General features: G+C 40.8%; 3 protein-coding genes across 4 annotated transcripts; 1 reads left to right on the plus strand and 2 right to left on the minus strand.

Annotated features, from left to right (window-relative positions):
* Positions 1 to 863: 863 nt before the first annotated feature.
* paics (phosphoribosylaminoimidazole carboxylase, phosphoribosylaminoimidazole succinocarboxamide synthetase) lies at positions 864 to 12313 on the minus strand. Its single transcript, XM_026158333.1, has 15 exons — positions 11525 to 12313; positions 10793 to 11290; positions 10654 to 10713; positions 9949 to 10560; positions 9215 to 9292; positions 8808 to 8965; positions 4077 to 4116; positions 3801 to 3998; positions 2670 to 2848; positions 2404 to 2583; positions 2179 to 2292; positions 2005 to 2088; positions 1628 to 1808; positions 1383 to 1541; positions 864 to 1162 (listed from the first exon to the last, which is right to left on the minus strand). The coding sequence occupies exons 1-15, from the start codon at positions 11892 to 11894 to the stop codon at positions 996 to 998; spliced, it is 3078 nt and encodes a 1025-aa protein (XP_026014118.1). The 5' UTR covers positions 11895 to 12313; the 3' UTR covers positions 864 to 995.
* ppat (phosphoribosyl pyrophosphate amidotransferase) lies at positions 4310 to 18917 on the plus strand. Of its 2 annotated transcripts, none has more exons than XM_026158335.1 (11): positions 4310 to 4918; positions 12397 to 12463; positions 12781 to 12987; positions 15104 to 15216; positions 15322 to 15467; positions 15705 to 15780; positions 16459 to 16610; positions 16694 to 16821; positions 16918 to 17139; positions 18064 to 18184; positions 18267 to 18917. In XM_026158335.1, exons 1-11 carry the CDS (start codon positions 4791 to 4793, stop codon positions 18437 to 18439), a joined length of 1533 nt encoding a protein of 510 aa, XP_026014120.1. In that variant the 5' UTR covers positions 4310 to 4790; the 3' UTR covers positions 18440 to 18917. The 2 variants fall into 2 exon arrangements, with proteins under 2 accessions (XP_026014120.1, XP_026014121.1); XM_026158336.1 differs by having other exon boundaries at positions 4311 to 4918; positions 15708 to 15780.
* Positions 18696 to 24276, minus strand: LOC113015951 (uncharacterized). Its single transcript, XM_026158334.1, has 9 exons — positions 24111 to 24276; positions 23946 to 24009; positions 22427 to 22482; positions 22297 to 22330; positions 22173 to 22198; positions 22048 to 22096; positions 19955 to 21472; positions 19271 to 19313; positions 18696 to 19185 (listed from the first exon to the last, which is right to left on the minus strand). The coding sequence occupies exons 1-9, from the start codon at positions 24186 to 24188 to the stop codon at positions 19173 to 19175; spliced, it is 1881 nt and encodes a 626-aa protein (XP_026014119.1). The 5' UTR covers positions 24189 to 24276; the 3' UTR covers positions 18696 to 19172.
* Between the last annotated feature and the right edge of the window lie 235 nt (positions 24277 to 24511).

Raw genomic sequence — 24511 nt, forward strand, 5'->3', positions numbered from 1 at the left:
ACTAGGTACACAATTTTCAATTTATGTAGATTTTCATGGCTACTACTGTTTGATTTAATGTCCCTTAGCAAGGTGCACTTTCACCAGGCTTTTGGTAGCCATCAACAAGCTTCTTACATAGTTCTGGTTGGGATATATGACCACTCTTACTGGCTGGATTGGTAGAGTTTATTTCCTGGCACTAACCCAGCCTTTAAGTGTAGTCCGCACATTTTTAGTAGAGGAGAGGTCAGGGATTTGGGAAGGCCATTACGCCAGTTTAATATTGGCTTGCTTCATGTATTATTTGAACAGCTTTAATGTGTATTTGTGGTCATTGCCCTGTCGGAACATCCAATTGGGTCCAAGTTTTAACCATAGATGTTAAATATAGCTAATGTTGAATTTTGAGGTAGTCCATTATACCATCGCTTTTGTGCAATGTGCCAGTATTGCTGGCAACAAAACAGCCCGAGAGCATGACAGTACCACCCCGACACACAACAGTTGGTACAGTGTTACGCTTGAAAGCCAAACAGTGACAATAATGTGAAGTGGTCTAATAAGGAGTTAACAGGCCTTGGCATTTTCAGCTTAAGACATCGTAGAACCTTCAACTCCATTTTTTTTTTAAAAAAAATACATGCATACACTCACTCATATCTGTATGCATGTATGTAGGTGAGCCAGTATGCATAATTTAGAACCTGGGTAATTATCTCAAAGCTCTGCACCTTTTTTAAATCATTAAGGACATATGAAGTGCACTCATTACAACCTTGGAAAAACAAAAGTTCAAAGAAATCATGAAATCCTCCAAACTATCATGGGATTCATGAATATGAGTATATAAACCCATAAAAATTAGTCTTAAAGAAAGAAAATGCGCAGAAATACATATAAGCTTTAATCATTTGTCTCTTCATGGAATGATATGTGTGACAAGCAACTACATTTAATGGGTTTTTAATAGTAAACAAAGACAGTGTGTTAAAGTGTGAAGCACGCTGGGCTCTTCAGAGGCTGCAGGCCTGTAACTTCTTGTCAGCCAGCTTGAGAGACACCCAGGTGTTGAGCATGGATGCCCTCAGTTTGCACCACACCAGGTGGTCACTCAACCCGAAGATCTGCGCTGCAAACTGGGCAGAAGCTTCTGGAGACAATACTGTGGAGCAGCCAAGACCTGCAGGACAAATAAAGTAGAGAAAGACTTGGTTACCATAAGGGGGAAAAAATTAAAACCGTATGTATGATTCACACTGCACATGTATATATTGCTGCAGAAACGATGCACCCCCCCCTTCTTCTCCAACATGTTTGCACCGAGTAGGAGATCATCTGTATCTCATTGTACATCTGTATAGTGACAATAAAGGCATTCTATTCTAAAGAGCTCTTCTCACCACTTGGCATGCGGAGGGATGACCATACATCTTGCGATCCCCAGTCTGGAGTGAGAGGAGGGCAGTTGATAACAGGGTAAGCCGTGTTACCAGACATCACTGGGCCGAGGCCGTTACTTCTCCCAGCCACAGCCACAAATACAGTGGGTATCCCATCACCTGCAAAAAAGCATAGAGAAATTATCACATTATCAAGAATCCCTAGATCAGTTTAAAGATGGAATTATGTCAATATTAAAGCACACCTTCATATTCAGCCTTGATTCGGAGCGTCTCATCTGGACCCTTGTGTGCCGAGGTGACTCTGAGGACGCAGGGGATCCCGTAGAAGGTGCACGCCTTTCTTATCTTCTCACAATGGGCCATGTCTGAGGTGGAACCCATTAAAACCACCACCCTGCTGCTTGCCTGGGGCTTCAGCAGCAACTGTAGAGGCACAGAAACCATTGAATCATCAGTTTATTTCAGTTTTTGACTGCTCAAATTGTACTCGTTTTTTTCCCCGAATTGCATAAAAAGCAGCTGCAGGCTTTTGTGATGTTAAACAATGTCTGTTGGTTAAGATATTCAAAGCAAAATACTCCTACAAGATAAAGAAGAATTTAGAGTTTGTTTGCTGTACCTTGACCCTTTCAGAGACCCACTCAAAATTTCTCTTCACCATCTGCATTGCCTCTGGGGTAACCTCCTTCAGGTCTCTGTACACCTACAAAGGGGAAGAAAAAAAACAGTTTAAGGCTTGTATCTTCCCCCCCCCCCTCCTCATATCAGCATGAAATGAAAGTCAATGCATGACCTGTTTATCTTTCTGCTGGCTCCGATCTCCAGCTGGCCAAAGCCTCCATGAATCATTATCAATCACGTCAGCGAGCACAATCTCTTGAGTTTTAACATTGACACCAAATTCAATCTATAAGCAAAGAAAAAAGTCCTTAATTGTAGTTCTGCTGTAGGTACAGAAGAAAAGTGATTGCACCAAGATATGAAATTAACCAGCAGGGGGAGGTGCTGCACAGCCTACCTTCATGTCCACCAGGGTGCAGTTCTGAGTGGCCCAGGCCTTCTCCAGAATCTCAAAAATGGCCACAGTGCTGTGATTCATTATGTCCACCTCACACTGACCAATAGTGAGCCCAGCCAGACAGAATTTGGCCTCCAGCAGCTGCTCCTCTGACCACTGAGGATCATTGTTGGCATCATCCTAAAAACAATCATTGATGAGTTTGCATGCAACACTCACAGACTGAAAATGCATCGAGAGAATCACTGCACGCCTGGAAGACTCACTTTAAAGAACATCTCCATCTTTAGAGGAGAAAAGCGGTAGCCCTCTTTGACTCCTGGATTCCTCTTGAGGAAAGATCCAGTCGCCACTCTGCGACATACCCACTCAATGGGTATCATCTCACAGTGCGCTGCAATGAACGCCGTGTCCGAGTGCTGCTTAACAAAAGCTGTCTTAATGCCTGGGGGGGGAGGGTGGATGTTAGGGCAACCTCAAACTAATGGACAAATTTCAATATGTGCAACCATGTCAGATTAGAAAAATATAGATTTTATTTAATTTTTTTATACACTGGCACACAGATGGCTCTTCAAGTTACCATGATTTAAACCTATCTTTGATTAGGGTCAAGTGGATGGGATGTGGCTGGTTGGATCGGGTTAATTCTAAGTGGAAACACATCAAGTCACAAGGCAGCCATTACTACAGCTTGACTGACCTACGCGTCACACACAAGATGGTTACAGTTAGCCAATTGCTTATAAATTAAAGTCATATGGAAAGTAATTTTGGGATCATGTAAATCTTGCATGCCCTTCACATTTAAGTATTTTTGCAAGATTGTCATTTCTGTTCAATTCACCCCCCATCCATCCATGAAACACAACATAAAATTCAGTTCTTAGTGGATTGTCATTCAGAGGGTTAAAAAAAAAAGAAGTCATTTTTAAAAAGTTGCAAAAATGAGAAGAGCCGAACTGCTTCCCATGTGTGGAAAACTGATTACCATGTACTTCTGAGATATTTAAATAAATCCAATGGCATTTCAGAAAAATCCTGCAAACTGAATAAGTGAGCCAGGGCTCTGACAAAGTGTGACAAACGTTTTATATTTTCTTAACATTCAAGCCCCCACATTAACTGAAACTGAAAAGATCAATGAGTCCAAAGTTTGTTTTTTTCCAGTAAACTCTACTGAATCAATTTACCTTTGATAGTTTGTTGCTCACAAAAACTTCTGCAGAAACAATGTGCCTAGATACTGGCCAAGTGTAAGGGACTTTTTTTTTTTTTTTAATGGGAAAAAAAAAAAGAGCTGCAATAATTATACACATGCGTTTGACAGAACTGCCCCAACCCACTCAGACTGCAGAATACTGTCCCCCCCCTACAAACATTCAATAAGTCCTCACCAGACTCCTGCAGCAGCTGGAACACGCAGCTCGTAGTTTTGTTGGCAATGGCAGCTTTGCCCTCCATCTGATCTTTCCTCACGGCATTCCCAGCCGTGATCTGGTCTTTAGACTGGACTAGAACCAGTCCCGGCTGGTCCAAGAGCTCGAAAATCTGTTTTGTCTTGCCCTCATTGAGCTTTTGGCCGACTTTCAACTCTGAAAAAAAAGAGGAAAAAGTTAAAACACGCACATCTAACTTAAGCGCTAACGTGTGTATTAAGGATCGTGCAGTACCTGGGGTGGATGCCATAGCGCTCGTCGATCCTGAACAGTCCTGAAAGACAAATCACAAAACACGCCAGTTAACTTATTGAGAAGCAGAAGGTGTGCAGGCAGCCGGGGAGGGGAAGTGGGCCGTGTCATACTTGCGCCGGGAGCCAATCACAGTTCTCAACTCATCTAAACAACCAATCACAGCGGCGCATCTGTTACCACGTGAAAGGGAAGCGCTCAAACGTCAAGAGAAGACGTAAAAAAAAAAAAAAAAAGAAAAAGAAAAAAACTTTTGGAGGTTTTTCTACCAAAGTTCATCCTTTTACTCTTTGATGAGAAGGTTGTCTTATCAAAAGCTCCAACAGGACTAAATAGTGTGGTTTTTGACCTAATCGATTAATTTGATTAGAATTATTCGTAAATTCCACGTATTCCATTTAATTCGTTATGATTTTAGTTATGGCGGACCGGTTGTTAGGTTAAAACGTGTCTAGTCTGATTTAACTCTGTTACTCGTGATTTCATGCCCAATTCAGCAGTGTCAGCTGAGTTTGGTATGTTTTAACAAACCACGTTGTATCGCTGCAAGCACGTGTTTGGTCACGAACGTGTATCAGGCAAGCGCTCATACAAACACGCGCGCGCACGGTAATTGCTCACAGACAACTAGGCGCGAGACTAGACCGCAGTTTATACGAGAGGCAACATCGAGAGGCATCGGCGACAGGCGAGCCCATGGAGTTCGAGGAGTCGGGTATTGGAGAGGAGTGCGGAGTCTTTGGGTGTGTCGCTGCGGGAGAGTGGCCCACACAGCTGGAGGTGGCTCAGGTCTTAACTTTGGGGTTGGTGGCGTTACAGCACAGGTAAGTAACGGAAAACCAGTTACTCCAAAATTGGTAACGACTGAAAAGTTACCACACTAGTTAATGACGTCCAAGCTTTGCATTTTAGATGAAATGTTTGGTTTAAATTTGAATCTGACCCAAACTTGAGCAAGAAAACCAAAAATGCAAGATGTGAATTTTTGCAGAAAGCAACCTCATGCACCTACAGTATTGTGCAAAAATATTGACCCCCGCTCCCCCTTTTCTTTATATTTTGCAGAGAAATTAGAAAAAAACGGTAGCGACTTTTTAAATATGCACAGAAATAGGCTGTATATGACAAAAACTGAGTTTTTACTACTCTAAAGAGCATCAAAGCAAATATTAGTATGACAACCTTTTATTCTTCAACACAACCTGAATTCTCTTATGGAAACTTTCTTGTAACTTCTGTAAGTAGCCTTCGACACTAGTTCTCCTGGCTTGTTGAAGGACATTCAGAGTTTGTCTTTGGATGTTTGTTTCCTTGTTCTGTTTTCCCTCAGTCTGTCAATTCTGCCATCCCACATTGCTTTAAAAATGTTGAGGCTGGGCTCTGGAGAGGCCAATCCATGACTGACCATGTTTCATTGTGTGTGTGTTCTTTCTGTCCAGGTATGCATTTCCTGCATTGGCAGTGTGTTTGGAATCACTCCTGTGCTGAAAAATGAGGCATCAATCAGATGCTTCCTCGCCATGCTAGATCAAAATCTGTCAGTATTTTTCTTTATTATAATTGAATCAGAGGCAATACAACCATGATAGAACCTCCACTGTGTTTTAAAGATGGCTCTCTATTTTACCTCTTGGTTTTTTTTTAACACACTGATGGCAGTTTGAACCGACAATTGAATATTAATTAATCACATCACTGTCGTCACAGATTTTTCAGTCCAGTTCTTGTGTTATTTGGCATACCTCAGTTTTTCCTCCATGCTCCCCCTCCTTAAGAATGACATCTTTACAGACACCCTCCCACTGACCACTGAAGAACCAAATCCATCTCTTAGGTCCTTTGACAGCCCCCCCCCCCCCCCCCCCCCCCACACACACACACACACACATTTTTTGTTCATTTGAAAAATGAAAAACATGAAGAGTTAAAAATGCTCAGTGACAAGGTCTACACTGAAAAGGAGTGAAAGAGCAGCCAATGTCTAGTGAAAACTATAAAAAAACTTATGTATGTGTAAATACATTACTAAGGCAAGAATAAAAGTGAGCTTTGCATATTTCCTAAGGTTTAGCTATATAAATGTACATGTGCATAAGTTTAGGTTCAACACTGTGGACAACAAAAAAAAAATCACTTTGTATAAAACCAAAAAACATATGTATGAATTAGTTGTTCCAGTATTGGAGAGTACTCAGCCATTTGATTGCTATACCATAATTTGACTGTATTTAATCCCTAATGTTTTGTAATAATTCTTGCAGTGTTATTGGTTTTCAAAATGGAACATTCCCTTAGCTATCTATATTAGAAGGACATGTTATTCTTAGAGGATCCCAGGCAAGGATTGCTGTGTTAAGTGTAAAGAGCTGCAGCCACACCATGGTTCTCTACAATGTTCTGGCAACCAAGCACTCAACTCTTTTTGAGTGGGCATTGGATTACTTCATATAAAAGCACCAAATATGCCACATGCTTCTTTGCACACTAACTTTCTTTTTGGGATAACCAGCTTTTTTGGTGGTTATGACAAAGTGCTATATATTTCTGAATGCAGCCAGGTCATCCACTTGCTCAGCGCAGTAAAGTACCTTCCCGATTCAGAGGAGGTGAATGTTATAATAAACAACAACCTTAAACTCTGCTGCAAAACCTGTATTTCTACAGGTTCTGTCCTGTGACTGATTGGGTAGTAAAGCCTGAACACGGGTAGGACAATTTCTGGATATTTATCTACCACAGAATCAATTTTTTCAATAAGCAGGGTTTTTTCCAGTTTCTACTGTGTCAGTAGACCATTTTGCTGAAATGCTTTGCAAGCTGTGCGAAAAACATCAATCACTTACTTGGGTGGTTGCCTGATTTGTGGCACTGTGATCTACCACAATGGTAGATGCCTTCTCAAAAAGGCTTTGGAAAGCATCATTAGTTTTGCCTTTTTTGCCTCAGTGTGGGACTCAACAGACAGCCTGCATACCAGAGTTGGTTTGTGACGTTCTTTGGAGAGAAATATTGAGATTTTGTAGCTCTCCAAACTGATCTCCTGCATCCTGACAGTTTGCTCTACATCATAGGACTGGCATAATTCAGGCTGTGTCTTTAGCCATTTTTGAAAGGCTGTCTTACCTTCTGCCTTGTGTTTAAGAAGTTGGCACAGGTTTCTGATATTACCAAGCATGACCTCTTGAAGCTCAATGTTCTTGGGCTAAATACTTGAAGCATACATTCTTAAGCAATGAAGGCCTTGCTTTCTTCTGTTCTTCTTGAGCACACACTGAGAAAAAGACTACTCAATAGCTTTTCTCTTTTTTGTACAATTTTTGAGTCTACACTCATAAAAGCCAGATTTGATTGCCTAGCAGTTAGCAATTTTTTGTTTTCTCATCGACTCTGGTACAGTGGAAACACAAAACACCTTTTAAAGTGTCACTGTAGTTAGCAACATTTTATCAAGCAGCTTTTCTGAAAACATATCATATGATTGCCACATTCTTGGTTCTGATGAAATATTCGATACAGTTGTTGAGACCATGCTAGTTTTAAGTTACTGAGTTGAAGGCAACTGGATTTCTTTTTTGGTTCATGAAGCTGTCCCACATAGAATTCACACTTAGGTCTTGTGACCGAAATAACCCATCCATTTAGTCACATGTCAGCTCAACTGATGTGACCCTTAACGACTTGCATAAAAACCGGGTGGGTCAACGATCCTCAGGACACCCTCCAAGAGCACAACCCCACTAAGGGTTAAAATACTTTGTTTTTGGAACTGAAAAAGCTTCACACATGAGAGGTGAAATGTCTTCAAGAACCAAAAGGCCTGGTTTCCTTCATCTAGCTTGCAATTTAATATATCATTCTTTTTCTCCCAATTTCACTGAATTTAGAAAGCCAACCCGACAACCTCCGGTTAGCAGATTGGACAGCGCAGAAGAGCTAGCTCATCAGGACAGGGCTGTTTACACCTACAGGCCAGTGGCCACTCTTTCAGTGACGATGTGCACATCCTGGTTTGAGTGGCGAGCCGTTATGTGAAAAGGGGATGACATCTTTGAACTATTGTTCATCATCTTAGAGTGATGTGATTGCAGCCAATTCCTAACACTGTCTAAATGGTACTCATGCTACCAATGGTCATGACAGTTTGCATACTAACAACCATGGAACTGAATTTGTGGCTCATTGTTAGTCAATGGTGCTGGTTTCAGTTGTTATGCAGCTATACCGCTCAAGTACTGTACTGTAAAGTTGTGGAAAACTGCAGTCAGTCGATACTGAAGAAGTCACCTGGATAAGCGATGAAACATTTCCATTGAAAATGCTGTGACCAGATGAAGAAAATCAACTTTCTGGGATTTTCTGACATGGATTAGTGAATAACCCTTAAGACATAACAGTTTTCATTCATAAAAGCAATAGAGCTGCAGCTTTTTTTTAATTTTTATTTTTTATGATATATGCATTAATCAGTTCACCTTTGTTTTTGCAATCTGAAACAATCTAAAACCTAAACATGTTCAAGTTTGCAATCATAATTTTAATGTTCGGCATTTTTATTTAAAAAATGATTAACTGATTATCACAATGTTCGCCAAATAATCTGTCACTCGATTAATCAAGTAGTTGGGGTAGCTTTTAAAAAGTTGCCACAACAGCTTTTATTATTTAAAAAATACCTCAGTTTTATAATGGTCACATGAGATCAGTATATGTTACCTGTAATTCTGGCGACGGAGCAGGGGTGGCCATTGAACAGACTGAGTTGATCTTTATTATTGGAATATGGTCCGTCTCTTCTTTACACTGGCTGTGGAGTCTTTCAGCAACGAGAGGCCCAATGTTCAGCTTTTTTAGTGGTGTGTGCAGTCCAGGGTCTGGAAATAAGAAGGACAAAGGTTTACATTAACCTACTTTTTAAGTACTACTAGTGTAACATGTTAGCTCCTAGTAGGGTTATGCGAGTTGTGCATTTTATTAGAAGTCATGACCATATCCTTATCCATAATTTAATTATGAAGCGCCATGGCATATCATGGGACTTAGCCAGAAATTACAAAAGCTTCAGTCAATTGTGGATGTCACGTGACATTAAAAGGGATTACAGAAGGAGACATATTTCAGACCTTCATCTACAGCTTTCCTCTTGATTCTTCTGTGTGTTGAAGTAGTATCCTCTCTTTCCACCACACTCTCAGAAGCACCTGCAAAAATATAATATTAAAGGTAGTTACAAAAATACAAATATGCATTTTTTGCTACAAAAGAAAAGAATTGTCTTGGTACTAAACATAGTAAGACTGGCTTAAGACCACCTCGGGACTCCTTTTTAAATAAAATCTTTAAACTATAATAATAATATATTTTATATGTATATAATAATATATTTTAAAACCAAGTTGGACCAAGTTGTCTACTAATTGGAAAGTTGTTGGTTTGATGTCCGACTTCTCTGGACTGAAGTATCCTTGGGCAAGATAATGAACCTAAAGTTCAGCTGATGCATTGATTGATTTCTCATGAAGTGGTTAGAAATCTGTGCATTTTCTATCACATTTGGTAACAGATTCAGTGCCTTGACTTTGCTGGGGCTAATCTTGCATACATGTGTCATAAACCAAGAAAAGTCTGTTGTGAGCCAGGGAGAACCCTGAACTAAATGTCATCGGTTTGTTTTGTGTATGGGAAATATATTAAGACATAATGTAAAAAAAAAACAAAAAAAACATTTGTTTTTGGCTGTCCAAGATGGTCCTGCTTGATTATCTTACTCATGGTAACTGACCACTGAAAGCATTATGTAATCTTTTTCATCTAATTCATGCTGATAATAATGATGATGATTAAATGATCAGCTCACTCATCAACATGTGTTCTTGATCCAGATAATGCTCCTTAATTTTATGTCGCTTTGGCTCATAAGCATTTGATGTAGCCTCGATGGTTACTGATAAGTCCGAATCAGAGGTGCAGGTTTTGTCCTCCAAGGCTCCCTCCACAGCTCTCCTCGTGTTTGTCAACTTGCCGTCCACGTGATTTTTCTCATCACAGTTGTCAGATATAGTAAGTCCGCCTGAATCTGCAGACTCGGCTGCTCCTGTGTCTCGCAGAGAGTCGTTAGCCGTGCGATTCATAATGGAGTCCACTTCCTCATAGAACCTCATGAGGCGTCTCGGGTCAGCTTCATCAGTCTTGCCCCTTTGAAGGGACCTGTAGAGGTACTTGAGGTTCTTGTACTTTGTGTGGCACTGTTTCCAGTCACGTTCAATGCCTTGTTGCATTAACCTGTTCGAGATCTGGACAAAGATGTCCCTCTTTCTGGTTGAGCTCTCCAGCTGCCTGCGTATGCGCTCATCCGACCAGACTTGGATCAGGGCTCGCACCTCTTGGTCGCTCCAGTTTCGACCCGTGTCCGACACTGTGACTACTTGGAACTGGTCAGAGCTGGAGTCTGTGTGTGCTAGATGGGCGTCTGGGATAAAAGAAGAACAGATATGGAAGGAAAAGTTTAATTATGCTGCTAAACTCCACAGTTGATTTGGCAGATTTTTCTTTTTCGGCATACCTGCACTTCTCCATTTTACTTCCATTTCTCCATCCATGTCGTAATCGTCACTGTTGTCATCTTAAATGATAAATACATAAGAAAATTATTTTCACGAAGTCTTGAATCTAAAACAACTGCTTGCAAACTTGATGCTTACCATCATCAATTTCAATGACCACCTCACTCTCAGAGCCCGTTATCTGCCCTGTGTGGCCTGCTGCTGTTTGTAGCCTCCCTGCTTCCATTTCACCATCATACAGTCTCTTCTGCATTTCCCTGGTCCCATTTTCCAGTCCTTTGTCCAGTAGAATGGCCTCCACTTCATCAAAAAACTTCATGTATTTCCCCGGGCTTCCTGCACTGCTGCCTCCCGCAGCGTGTGCACTTTTCGCAGTCTTATAGTCATATTTCAAATTCTTGTATTTTGTACGGCATTGTTTCCAGTTCCGTATCACCCCAAAGTTTCTCTGCATTTGACGAGCCATCTCTTGGAATATGGATTTGTTGCGCAGCGTGCATTTCAAACGTTCCCGAATGTTGCGGTCAGCCCAGACGCACAGCAGCGCTCTAACCTCGTCATCCGTCCAGTGGCGGCCTCCCTCTTCAGCCACATTAGTAGAGTAAGAAACAGCTGAATGAAATCGAGTCTTCATTCCTGTGCACACATGAAAACATTGTAAATTTTGGCTAAATGTTGATGTAGAAAAAACCCAAAGAAGAACAAGATGACTTTTATGTAAGTGTTTGAATTACTTTTTAGCACAAGCAAGCTAAGAATAGTTTTAACTGGCGTGTCTGTTTATCCTTGGATGCCAGTTTTTGTTTTTTCCCAAGGTGGAAAAAGTCATGTTGTTATCATCAATAGTACAGTGGTGTTGTACATGTTTACCTTCCTGGACTGGGTAGATTCTTCTTTGATTATCCACATCTTCTTCCTCCCATGGCCTTTCAAGCGGCCTTTCTTCCACTCCTTGGCTGTAGTTTGCCGATGTGCCTGCGTCAGCCTTCCTGCTCTGAAGTCTCATGCTTCTGCATTTGGCCTGACACTCCCTCCAGCTGCGCACAACACTGAGCCTCCTCAGACGCTCTGAAATCACCTCAAATGTGCTTCTGCTCTCTACTACGTGCTGAGCTCCAACCTGGTCCCACACTGAGAGTAGAGCCAGCACTTCTGCTTCCCCCCACTGCCTCTCCACTGAGCCTTTTTCCTCCCCCACCTCACTATCACCTCCTCTTTGTCTCTCTGCTCCTCTCTCCATGTTTGAGCTGACCTGGAAACGCTTTCTTTTCCCCCAGCCTGTCTGTCTCTGCTGCCCGGTTCCCTAGGCAACCAGGCGGTTAAGCCTGAAAGCAACGCCTTCATGCTGAAAAGCAGCCTCACCACTGGCTTAAGCTGTGTGCTGAGGGGGCGGGACTAAGTGTAATCTGAGAAGCAGCTTGGTAATGGATTGAAACTGCAGCAAGGCGACTCTCCATATATGGCAGCCTCACCGCAGGGAAGCAAATCTGCTTTTTCCTTTTTTGGGGGGGGGATTTTGTTTCTGCTCCATTTGGCCCTCGTTAAACCAGTTTTGATTTGCCTCAAGGCAACCGTAACTGACTCAAGTTTATTCTTGCAGAGAAGAAACAGAAATCATTCATGCAAAAAAACACACTTCCCACTAATACATGAAAATTTACACTGTAATTGTGTGTGTGTGTGTGTGTGTGTGTGTGTGTGTGTGTGTGTGTGTGTGTGTGTGTGTGTGTGTCTCTACTCAGGGGACAGGAAAGTGCTGGGATTGTCACAAGTAATGGAGCCAGTCCACCCACGTACACAGCACACAAGGTAACACTGAATCATGATCAGAAGCTTCTTATATGATAAAACAGAAGCACAGTTTAACCCAGCATCTCAAAAACAGACCCAGGACGTATTTGGGTTGCGTCCTGAATATATTTCCATTTGGCACAGTTACATCAAAACAACCCAGCTGGTCAGAATCACACTGAGCACTTTAATGTTTGGCCTTTACAGACATGTTTTAAAGCCTTCAGACATCCTCATTGTTTGCTGATTTTCTGCTTTTTAACATCACTTTTATTTATTTTAAAATATTTTTGTGCAAGTTAAAACCTTCACAGAGCAATGTTGTCATTTTATAGGGAATGGGATTAGTGAGCACCGCTTTTTCACCAGAGGCTCTCACTAAACTGCGCTATGGTAACCTCGGCATTTGCCACACACGCTATTCAACCACTGGGATCTCAGAGCTGCAGAACTGCCAGCCCTTTGTGGTGGATACACTGCATGGCAAGATTGCTGTAGCACACAATGGAGAGCTGGTTAATGCCCATGCCCTGCGGAAAAAGGTGAGGAGGGGGCTCTGCTTGTCCACACTGAATGTTGCGCATATCAATGTGACATAAAAATAATGAACTGAACACACACAGACACAGTTTTTCTTTCTGCTGAAATATTTATTTGCTATATCCAATCTTAACGAAGGTTATGGGCTGGATGTCAACACTTTCACATACCAGAGCTGCATCCATCATCCAGTCAAAGGATTTGTTTGACTATTAAGTGTTTTGCGCTCTCAAAAGAATTTGTATCTGCAGTTAATGCTCGCATTAATGAGAAACAAAATGAATAGCTTTTTAAAATGTATATCTCTTAAGAACATTTCAGGCTGAAAATCTAAAAAAAAAACCCAAAAAAACCCCCCAATCTATAAAATGTAAGCTATATTAAACTGATTTTGCCCCAGGGTGGTTGTGACTACAATGTAGCTTGCCATCACCAGTGTGTGAATGGGTGGATGACTGGATGTGTAAAGTGCTTTTGGGTCCTTAGGGACTAGTAAAGCGCTATACAAATACAGGCCATTTAGCATAATTTAACAAATGTGTTCCCATCCTGTCTTTTTCTCAGCAACCTCTCTTCCAATCTGAGGCTAACATACACAGGAAGTTTTGACTATATTTATGAGTACGTGCACTGAGTGAGATTTCCACACATTTTTTGCCATCAAATATCAGTACCAAATCATTAACTGCTCTCTTAAACTTCACTCCAAATTTCAAAAGTCTGAACGCTCAAACAGGCTTTTTGAAGTTCTGCCATCACTCTGATGGTTCAGTAAATCGATTACATTTACCTTGTCAAAGGTGATTTGAGACACTTACTCATGTTGGTTGTATAAGTGGATCTTGAGAAAACTATAATGCCATAATCTGCTCGTTCGACACTGCCATTTCTATGATTATGCTTTCATACAAACCTGCACATTCACTGAGTGCATATTTATAACTGTCCTCTTTTTTTTTTTTTTTTTTTTTTTTTTTTTTTTTTTTTTTTGTTCTTTAAAGTAATCTTATGACAATCCATGCACTTTATATTATATATCTAGTCAACCAATTACGATGAATTAATAAGATTTTTTTTTTTTTTTTAACGCAGACCTTGTCAGCTGGATTTGGTTTTTAACCAATTATACATAACTAACCTTTCAGAAGGAAATTTAAAGCTTTACATCAAATAAGTCCTATTCTTTAGGTAAATTTAGACTGCCTCCCCTTTTTCCTAACAAGAAGTCAGTATCTCTATTCATAAGTGGCACTGAAACATGCTCAGTCCAGCTGGATCACATCAACGTCCCTTCTCGAGTGCACTTTGTGATCACTAACAAAAATCTGTGTGTCATGTATATGTGTTGTGTTTTTGTTTGTTTTTTTTAAGACAAGCCAGACCTTTATATGGAATATACAGTACGTACTACCTATTGAACTGGACGGTGAAATAGATCATCAATAGACCAATGGATTAACTTCATACTCTTAGTTGTCCTTTATGCTCAGCAGCCATCTTGGAAACTGCTTCAGGTGATTATGTGGACAATTATTTTAAAGTGATTTAGTTGATAACATTCAGTTGGCAAGTAAAGGTCACTGTTTCATTTCCAGCCAGAGACACAAATCCTCTTTGTGCATCAAGAAAGTCAGCTGGTATAAATCTCTGCCAACTTAAACATGTGGCCAACCTCTTGTGACAAGCCAGAATCTTAAAGTAGCTTTGTCTGATCTGAAAAACCCATAAATTTCATTTTGATGGCCGCTGAGACGTAAAAGCAGGACTGATTTAGAAATAAAATGTAAAAAACACAAAACACTTTTCTCCAGAGTCCTGACTCACATTATAGATGCAATAATTGAAGGAAAAATAATAAGTAGACTTATGTATATCTTTGTGTCATTATATAGCAGCTGTGCCTAAGCGCAGTTAAAACTATCATGAACATCAGGCGAGCCTAGACGTCAGTGCAACAACATGATTGGCCTGTGTCTCTTTCCCAGAGTGGCTGTTGAGTGGCTCTTTGAGGGCAGGGGTGTGACAACCATTTCCATTATAAAATTTTCCAAAGACTGCTATTCCACAGAAAATAACATTATTCCATAATTAATCAGTCACTATAAATGTGCCTTGTAGGTGATGCGCCATGGTGTCGGCCTCTCCACCAGCTCAGACAGTGAGCTCATCACCCAGCTGCTGGCACTGACTCCACCTATGGAGGAGCTAGACTCACCTGACTGGGTTGCCAGGTGACTGTTGTGACCTAATGATACATAAGCATATAAGCATAAATATTTTTGCTTTACATTACTTTAATGCTGTTTTTATTTGTTTTTTTTTGTTTTTTGTTGTAGAATTAAAAACCTCATGACTGAAACGCCAACATCATACTCACTGCTGGTCATGTTCAAAGATGTAATCTACGCAGTGCGTGACCCTTATGGAAATAGGCCACTGTGCATTGGGCAGCTCGTTCCCATCTCTAAACTGCACAATCCAGGTATCTACACAGTTGTTGCATGTGACCGTTGCATCAGAATTAGTGCAACTGCAGAACACAGGCATGTTTGCTCTCAAAAGACTAGCTTTACTGATAAAAAGGACGCCTCACGAGAGGTCAATGGTTGCAGCAGAGCTTTTGGCCCTTTTGATTTTGTCAGAGGTCAGATGTGTAAGCTGGTGAATGATTAACTTGATTCTTGTTTTTTTTTTTTTTTGTTTTTTTGTTTTTTTTAAGCAGGCGCTCAAGAGGAAGACACTGAGGGGTGGGTTGTGTCATCAGAGTCGTGCAGCTTCCAGTCGATTGGTGCCAAGTAAGCATTTGTTACCTTTGCAAAAGTATTCTTTAGTATAAAAGGAACCGTCATGCCAGGTGTAAATCATTTTTATAACCTTATTTTTTTATTTTTCTTTCTTTCCCAAAGGTTTCATATCATTTGCCTTAGGCCACGAGTACTTTTTTTTTATTTTTTTTTATTTTGGCGCTTTACACTCCCCCCCCCCCCCCCCCCCCCCCATAAAGATGGCTTTCGATAACAATCCTGTAACCTAAATGACAAGTTTTGACTAAGGCTGTCAGTGTTAATCGCGTTAAAATGACGTTGACGGCAAAACCGCGTTAACGCAGCATATCTCCGTTAACGACCGACATGATTAATGCCGACAGCCCTAGTTTTGACACCTTAGTATATTCTAGCAAAGACGTGATTCAATGACCATCGTAATAGTTCTGGTGTTTCCCAGTGGTAACGACATAGCTTTTGATGCACGCCCATTGCTGTTCGGTTCCGGGTCGCTGCTCGTGCGGCCAGCTACCTAGCCTGACTTGTCTCCCCAATGTGATGTTTGTGTATTTTATATACGGTCGGCAAGGTCAGTCTCTTAATTGCCCCTTGGGGATAAATTCTTCTGAATCTGAATGCATGAACAGTGAAATGGTGTTCCTTGAGTCCATCCGTTCATTGTACTTTTTTGTCGTTATTGATTAACAGGTACTACAGAGAGGTCTTGCCAGGAGAGATAGTCCAGATATCCAGACATGGTGTCAAATCTCTGAGTGTTGTGCCCCGACCTGAGGGAGACCTCCCAGCCTTCTGCATTTTTGAATATGTTTATTTTGCCAGACCAGACTCTATTTTCGAAGGTATGCATATTTATTATGGGTAACACACTTACTGATTACTCATTTCTTAAATGTATTAATACTGAAATATCAATGTACTACAGGGCAGATGGTCTATACTGCCAGACAGCGATGTGGGCGGCAGTTGGCCATCGAGTCTCCGACTGATGCAGACGTTGTCAGCACTGTGCCAGAGTCTGCAACCCCTGCTGCTCTGGGCTACGCTGAGCAGGTCTGTCTACAGTGTGTCTGCTCCACCTCAGTAATCTTATAATATACCGGGTGGACTTACAGTCTCACTAGTTTTTCTTCTGTCTTCTTCTCACAGTCTGGTCTTCCATACATTGAGGTTCTGTGTAAAAACCGCTATGTTGGAAGAACTTTTATCCAGCCAAACACCCGCTTGAGGCAGCTAGGAGTGGCCAAGAAGTTTGGAGCACTGACGGACAACTTTGCTGGGAAACGAGTGGTGCTCATTGACGACTCCATCGTCAGAGGCAACACAATTTCCCCTATTATTAAGCTGCTGAAGGAAGCGGGTGCCAAAGAGGTTCGTTTAATAGTGTTTGGCAATAGTTGTTGATATAGCACACACAACATTTTGGCAGAGTGGCTCAGAAACTGGTTGGTTTGGATTGTCTGATAATTCAGACTGTAAGTAGACTAGAAGCACAGGAAAGTAACATAAAACTGGAGGTTTTTTTCTTTTTTTTCTTTTAATGGCAGTAAGTGGAATAAGTGAGAAAAGCCCATGTGTTTGTCACATTGCGTACTATACTTACATCAGGGGTTCATAGAAAATATTAGGCTCATTAACTGTCAACTCAAAAAAGTGGGCGTACCACAAGAGCAGTCTGAGACTGTATTTCCAATAAGACAGAAAATTCCCTCCGCACTATGCATGAATTAAAACCCCAAATCCAGGATATCTGGATCCAAATTTTGGGGGTATTTTCTTGAACATCCCAGTTATTATTTCATTGATACATGTTTATTTGGGAATATCTAATCTTGTAATACTAAAGATAGGAAGTGATTAACTTTTGGATTTTTTTAAAAGTTGGGCCAAGCCCCACGTCTGGTAAACCATTTTTATGAAAATCGGTCCCTAATCAGATTTATGGCATGAGTAACATACTCTCATTCATCATTTTTGGGCCTACTAGTCAATCTGATCTGAACCGTAATTCACATTTTAACCAAACATTCATGCAGCACTTTATTGTCTCTTCTTCTATACACATCAAGTGCTTGATGTGTATAGAAGAATAGATAAATGCTACATTTTTGCCACACTTAGTAAAGGTAAATAATCATTGTTACATGAATTAACGGAAGATACGTTTTGTTTTGTTATTTCTGACCATTTGAAGAACAAATATTGGTCCTGAAAAGGGCACCGAACTGTGTGTGACCAGAATATAGTCACACACTAACTTTGTGTTTATAGTAACCTAATTATTCTTCTGGACAGGTCCACATCAGGGTGGCTTCTCCACCAATCAGGTTCCCTTGCTACATGGGCATCAACATCCCAACCAAGGAGGAGCTCATTGCCAACAAGCCGGAGTTTCAGGACATTGCTGGTTATATTGGTATTTAAAAATGCACATCTACCATTCATTTCTTTGCCTGGTCAGAACAAAAGCTTGTGTTTAATGCTAACGCTGTTTACAGGTGCTGACAGTGTTAAATATCTGACTGTGGAGGGCCTCGTATCTGCTGTCCAGGAGGGTATTGCTTTCCATATTGAAAAGGACAAAATTAATTCCAATAACAAGTCCAACAGGAAAGTGGGCCACTGCACTGCCTGTCTGACTGGGAAATATCCAGTGGAGCTGGAGTGGTAACTGCTGCACCAACAGTAGCACTGTGGATGGTGCTGCAAACTTTAAATAAAAAAAAAAAACCCCTGTTCTACATATGGTTTATCTCAACATTGCCAGCCGGAACACTAAGATGTTGCACAACTACAGAAGGTTACTTTATTCAGAACCTCAGGAAGCTAAAAGTGATGCTTTTTCTCACCTGTGGTGGCTAAGCTTTTTTCTTTTCCTGTTCCTGGATGTGACTAATTCCAGGTGTGTATTTCTTACCACACAAGTATGTTTTTGTTTTGCAGCTGCATTTATTTGAAAAGTAGATTTCCACATGTATTCAAAGCATTTACAATGCCAGAAAAAGCGCACACGATAAATGACCAAAACATTAAATCATCTTTATTTCTGTTATTTACTTAAGACTGTTTTGTTTGGGTTTTGGGCTGTTTGCTCAAATTTGAACAATACAGGAATATGATGTATGAATAATAAACAATAACTACAATGACAAGTACTTTTTTTTTTTTTTTTTTTTTTTTTTTTTAAATAACTACATTCTCCCATTGACAATTTTATTTCAATAATGAATAGACAGAAAAAATGGACATCAAACATATATTCAAGAAATGATAGAACATATAAGAACAATTATAATCAATTAAAAATAGTTCAGAGAGATTAATTATCAGCGGGTTTCCATCGCAGAACTAGATGGTCATACATTTCATTAAATTTCATCGGCCCATCTCCTTGATGATCCCCTTCATCGCCATTTTCTGTATGTGACGGGAAAAGGTGAGTAAGAACACATCAACCCCCAGAGGCCAAAAATATCTTGTACATGGGAATTATTTTAGTCACCTGGGAGAGTAGCCACAGGTCATTTTGCTCTCTAGTGAACTTCCTGTTGAATAAAGCATAATGATTAGGTAATCAGAAACAAGTCAAGAAAACTATGAAGATCAGATGTGAAGGGACAGACAAACTTCACAGGTGCAGTGTTGGTCATTTAGTAGCTGTCATTTTTGTGCGAGTTGTATGCTACAGTGACCTCTGTCTGCTCCACTCAGTATGAGAATGAATTTTGGCTTGTACGGCCTCTCATACAAACACACAGGCGTGCTCTCTTTCTCTTTCCCCAAGTGGAAATTCACTGACAAAATACACGTCGATGGACTCTTTACATAGTTGTGATGATTAAACTTGCATAAAATAAGTCTGACTTGTAATTTCAAAACCCAAACTTTAAAGAAATATTGGGGGTTCTTACAAAGTAAGCTGACAATCAGTTTATATATTTGTATCTTCTTTAGTTTGTGTTGTCTGGGTGAGTGGTTCCTTAGAAAGCTGCACCCTAGAAAAAACATGCACAATCATGCATGCATGCATCCAAATTCAGTGGGTGTGTCCTCATCAAAGTCCTCTTCCCAAAATACCTGCCTGCACCTGATATGTTTAGGAGGCATCTTAACTGCACTTTTGTAGCTATGCAAAAATACATAATTTGAGCACTATCACTTGACTTAAAAAAAGGATGAGGCTTACCCATGCCAGAAAAATCCGCTGCAGATTCAGCCTCCACATATTCCTCATATGCTGGATACTGCTGGCTGCTGAACCTTTGAAACATGTTGTGCTTACTGGAGCTACCACCACGAGGCAGCTCCAGTTCAGACAAAGGCCTTAGCATCGCTCTGCTGTGGCGTTTGGACCCTGGGGAGTATGTGCAATACACTTCCCTGAAGCGTTTGGACTGTGGATGGCTGCTCCAGTCTAGGTCCCTGTGGCGTTTCCTCAGGACAGACCGGTGTGGTGACAGTGCAAGAGCAGCTAGAGCTGATGAAGAGTGACCTCTGCTGGCCTCAGAGCTTCTAGCACAGAGACGGCATGGAGGGCCATTGAAGAAAGTTGACTTGTTCTGACACACAAACTTGTGGTAAAGTTTCATGAAATCCTCATCAACTTGTTTTGGTGAGCACGAGCCAGGGGATGAAGGCAGGACGGAATCAATGGAGAGGTGTCGTACGAGCCTGCGATGACCCCCTGCTGCTGAGGCTGACTGCGGTGAGTGTGGCAGGAAGGACTGCTGGGAGTTTTGAGAGTAAAGCATCTTCGGTGGCAAAACAGGCCTTTTTGTCGGGGAAAACAGAGAGGCCGTGAGTGATCTGGGCCTCATAGGCTCTCTGGAAGTCACAGAATATTCACTGGGGCTTCTGGAAAACAAATGAGGTGATCTTCCCAGGCTGGTCACCACTCTTGCTTTTAGGGGACTCCTGTCCCTAAAGCTCGGCGCCTCCTGCCTGACTGGGGAGCCATAGATATCAGGTCTCTGTATTGCAGCAGTGAATTCTGGTGCAAGGATGGAGCTCCCAGCTGTCTCTAATAGAGAAAGACTTGATCTTTCCTCAGAGGCTTTAGCACAAGGTCGTGGAGGACTGACGCTATAGGCAGAGGCCTGGTCTTCCAGCTGGGTTTGTTTACGAGAGGACAGCTGAGACACAGTGAAAGTCTTGTTTAATGGTATCTCTTTTGGTTTAAAGGACACAGAGGAAGCAGAGAAGTCCATTACAAGGACAGGCTTATGCTGGTGCCTGCTCATAAGGTTTTCCTCCCTATCAGGAGATTGGTGCATTTCGTGCCAGTCTCTAGGACAGGTCACAGTCTGCATAGGCGTTGTTTTGGTCCTCGTGAATTGCTCTTTCATAGGCCTGCTGGAGCTTTTCTCTGGAAATGCTTTTGTGGTCATCTTTGGTTTGCTGTTTGTGTGTCTAAGTGGGACGACAAAGGTGTTGTTGAGGTTACTTCTGTTTGATTGCTGACGCCATCTGCGGTACCTCCTCAGCACAGAATCAGCGGCTGTAGAGACATGCTGCCGATCCCAGGCCCTCTTTATCCGACTAATCATACTTGGATAGAGCTCCACCCAGGAACTGCCATGACTTCTAAGAGACATTTCCAGCTCCTCATCTTGGTCTTCAGGTTGAAGGTCCACATTGGAAAAGTTTCTCTGACTCTCATCCAGTGAGCTCACAGTCAGCTGAGTCACATCACTTCTAGTCATCCCTGTGTGTGATGCACAAGGGGAAACAAAATTGGGAATTAGACAAATAATATACTCAGTGCTTCTCTTGGATGAACAATCTTTATATATACACTAGTAGACAACCCTCTGTTTTATTTGGAAAGTTCACACACTAACAGCTTCCAGCTGCCTCACGGGCCAGGTTACCTAACTGGGGTAACCGGATGTACTCCAAATCTTCTATCTTGGATTGCAGTTGGCGATAGTGGTGTTTCTTTTGCTCCGAGGGTTCACTGTGAGCTGGAGGCCCACTCTAATTAACCCTCGCCAAAGCTAAGAGCAGAACAAGGATTACCTTTGCCAGCTGCTGTTCAAGGTGTTGGAGTCTAACACTTAAAACTACCACAATGGTCAACTATTCATTTATCACAAAGTACAGGGAAATCAAAATGTTTGTGGAGGCAAAACTTATTAAATATATTATTTAATAATTAAAGAGAGCATGCATGTGTAATTTAAGAAAGCAATCACGCATTTCTGTTGTGCATTTCTTTGTTGTCACAAATTTAATCCAAGACTGGAAAACACTGAAACAAAAGGATTTCCTTTTTCTTACCACCATCTTCCATAGACAGCTGGATGCTGGTATCAGATGACAAGTCCAGCTGTCAAAAACAAACCATCATTAACTCAAGTTATGCCAGATATTTTGATACAGAAGGTAATTGCAGGTATATTTACCTGAGAGTCTCCTGTGGGGTCCTGTGCTGTGTAAGAAATGTTCAAGTTGTATTAGATGAACTACACAGTGAAGCAAAGAAAAAGATGCATGTTGTCATTTAAACTCTTAATTCTGAGAAATTACCTCTTAGTGACTCCTCTCTGACATCTGTCGAGCTCTGAGGAGAAAATGTGGGTGATTAAATAGTAGTAAACGCAGCTTATGGTATTTTGTGTCGTGCATGGCTGCAAAGGTCGTTGTTAGTAACCCAAACCTTCAGTTGCAGTGAGATCACCTTCTTTTTAGATAACGTCATGTAGCTGTCAAGCTCTTGAGGACAGAAAATATACACAATGTGGTCAGACAACAAAAAAAAGTGAACATTACAGATCGTCAAATATTAAGCAGTGTTTCAGGTATCAGGCCTTCACCCATTGGACACACAAATACCTATAATTGAAATCTGGTGAAGAAGATAACAGCTGGAGGACGTAACATTTTCTTCCATTAAATACAATCAAAATCACAAATCATGCAAATTGCATCAACCACTAATATTCTAATTGGAGCTGACAGAAACAGTAAAATGTATCATGTGACATGGCCTTAATGTCTGAATGACATTAAAGGAAAGCTCTGCAGTTTTGCTTCTTTCAAATTATATCCAAACCTTTAATCCAAAATTAAAACAACACTCAAAATTAGATCTGGGAAAACAAATCATCCAGGTTTATGTTTTTTCTGGGATAGACCACCTCAAATCTCTTACTGCTGGTAAAAATCTCACCTTCAACTAATTAAAAACGCAGCAGCAAGACTTAGCACATAGCATTGCATTACCCCCGTTCCTGGCTCCTCTCTACTGGTTCCCAGTACATTTGATTTTAAGGTTTTACTGATCACTTTTAAGATATGTTTTGATCTCATCTCCAAGATACTTTGCAGAAATATTATCTTGTTTGTTCTTCTTTTTTCAGCTGCTCTCTTTAGGGATTATCTTTAGCAGATTATCTACCTTCATCTCAGCCAATCTTTCTGCTCTATCACATCAACCCTCTGCATGTCCTCCTTCAACACATCCTCTGTCCAGTATATCCACTATACCTCCTCTGCTCAAACCATCTCAGCCTTGCCTCTTTAAATAATGTCCAAACCACTAAACCAGAGCTGTCCCTCTGATGTTCTCATTTCAAATCATGTTCATCCAGGTGACTCCCAATGACAATCTTAACATCTTCAAATCGGCCACCTCCAGCTGTGCTTCCCGTCTTTTTGTCAGTGTCACCACCTCTAAAGTACACATTGCAAAACTCACGCACCCCAAGATATTTAAACTCATCTACCTTCCTTAACTCTACTCGTTGCATCTTCATCCACACACATTCTATCTTGCTATCTTGCTTCTGACTTTTAATCCTGTCCTCTCCAGAGCATACCTCCACATTTCCAAGCTACTATTATCTCACTTTATTGTCCTCTCATCTCAATGTTTGTTTTCCGTTTTTCACTGTTTCTGAATTTAGCATTTTGCTTTTGCTTGTCTGTCAAACTGCTTTGCAAACTCAAAACACTTTTCAAAGATTTATAATTAAAGTCTATTGTTTTTATTGTAATAAAAGGCCCTTCAGGCGACTATTGCTGTGAATTAATATATAAATAATACTGAACTTCATTATTCCAGAAAGAAAACAAGTCCTGTGATTGATCTAGCTTACAAACGCATCTAATTAGTTAGTTTTCGGTTACCTTTACTAACACAGACGATGTTATTAAAACCTTTCCGGCTCACTTACTTGTGGGGCTTATATCGTCGAGATCAACCTCTGTCCCCGCGTCCTGGTACTGAAGTTTTGAATACTATCAGAAGGAAACAGAGGTTGGTTAATTCTGTTGCTTTCATTTGCAAAACCCGCTGATAGTTACGTTCATGCTAACCGTCCATAGCCTTATTCACACACCTTGTCTATGATTCGATCCAGCGAAAGTTTGAACTTTGAATTGTTAATTTGCAATTGTGTCTTTACAAGCTCATCCATGTTTGCATATAAAATTATTTTTTATCAAAAAGACGACAAAGAAAGAGAACAGCTAAACGAAGAAGAAAAATGGCGCTTTCGATTTTAAAGATTTTACGTCACAAAATAGTGGAATGTGATTGGACAGTGGACATATGGTGCCTTCCTTGATACTAGGAAATTGCGGTTGTATCTTTATTGCGTTTAATTTGAAAGACAAAATTAAAATAGAAAACTGTTGTTTTGTGTTAGCAGCGATAACACGTAGCGGTTATTGTTCATATGAAAATGACTGCAAGTATTAATAATATTTTGTAAGCAAAATTTTAAAACGACATTTAAGG

This window comes from Astatotilapia calliptera, chromosome 23 (genome assembly GCF_900246225.1).
Source record: "Astatotilapia calliptera chromosome 23, fAstCal1.2, whole genome shotgun sequence".
Taxonomy (NCBI): Eukaryota; Metazoa; Chordata; class Actinopteri; order Cichliformes; family Cichlidae; genus Astatotilapia; species Astatotilapia calliptera.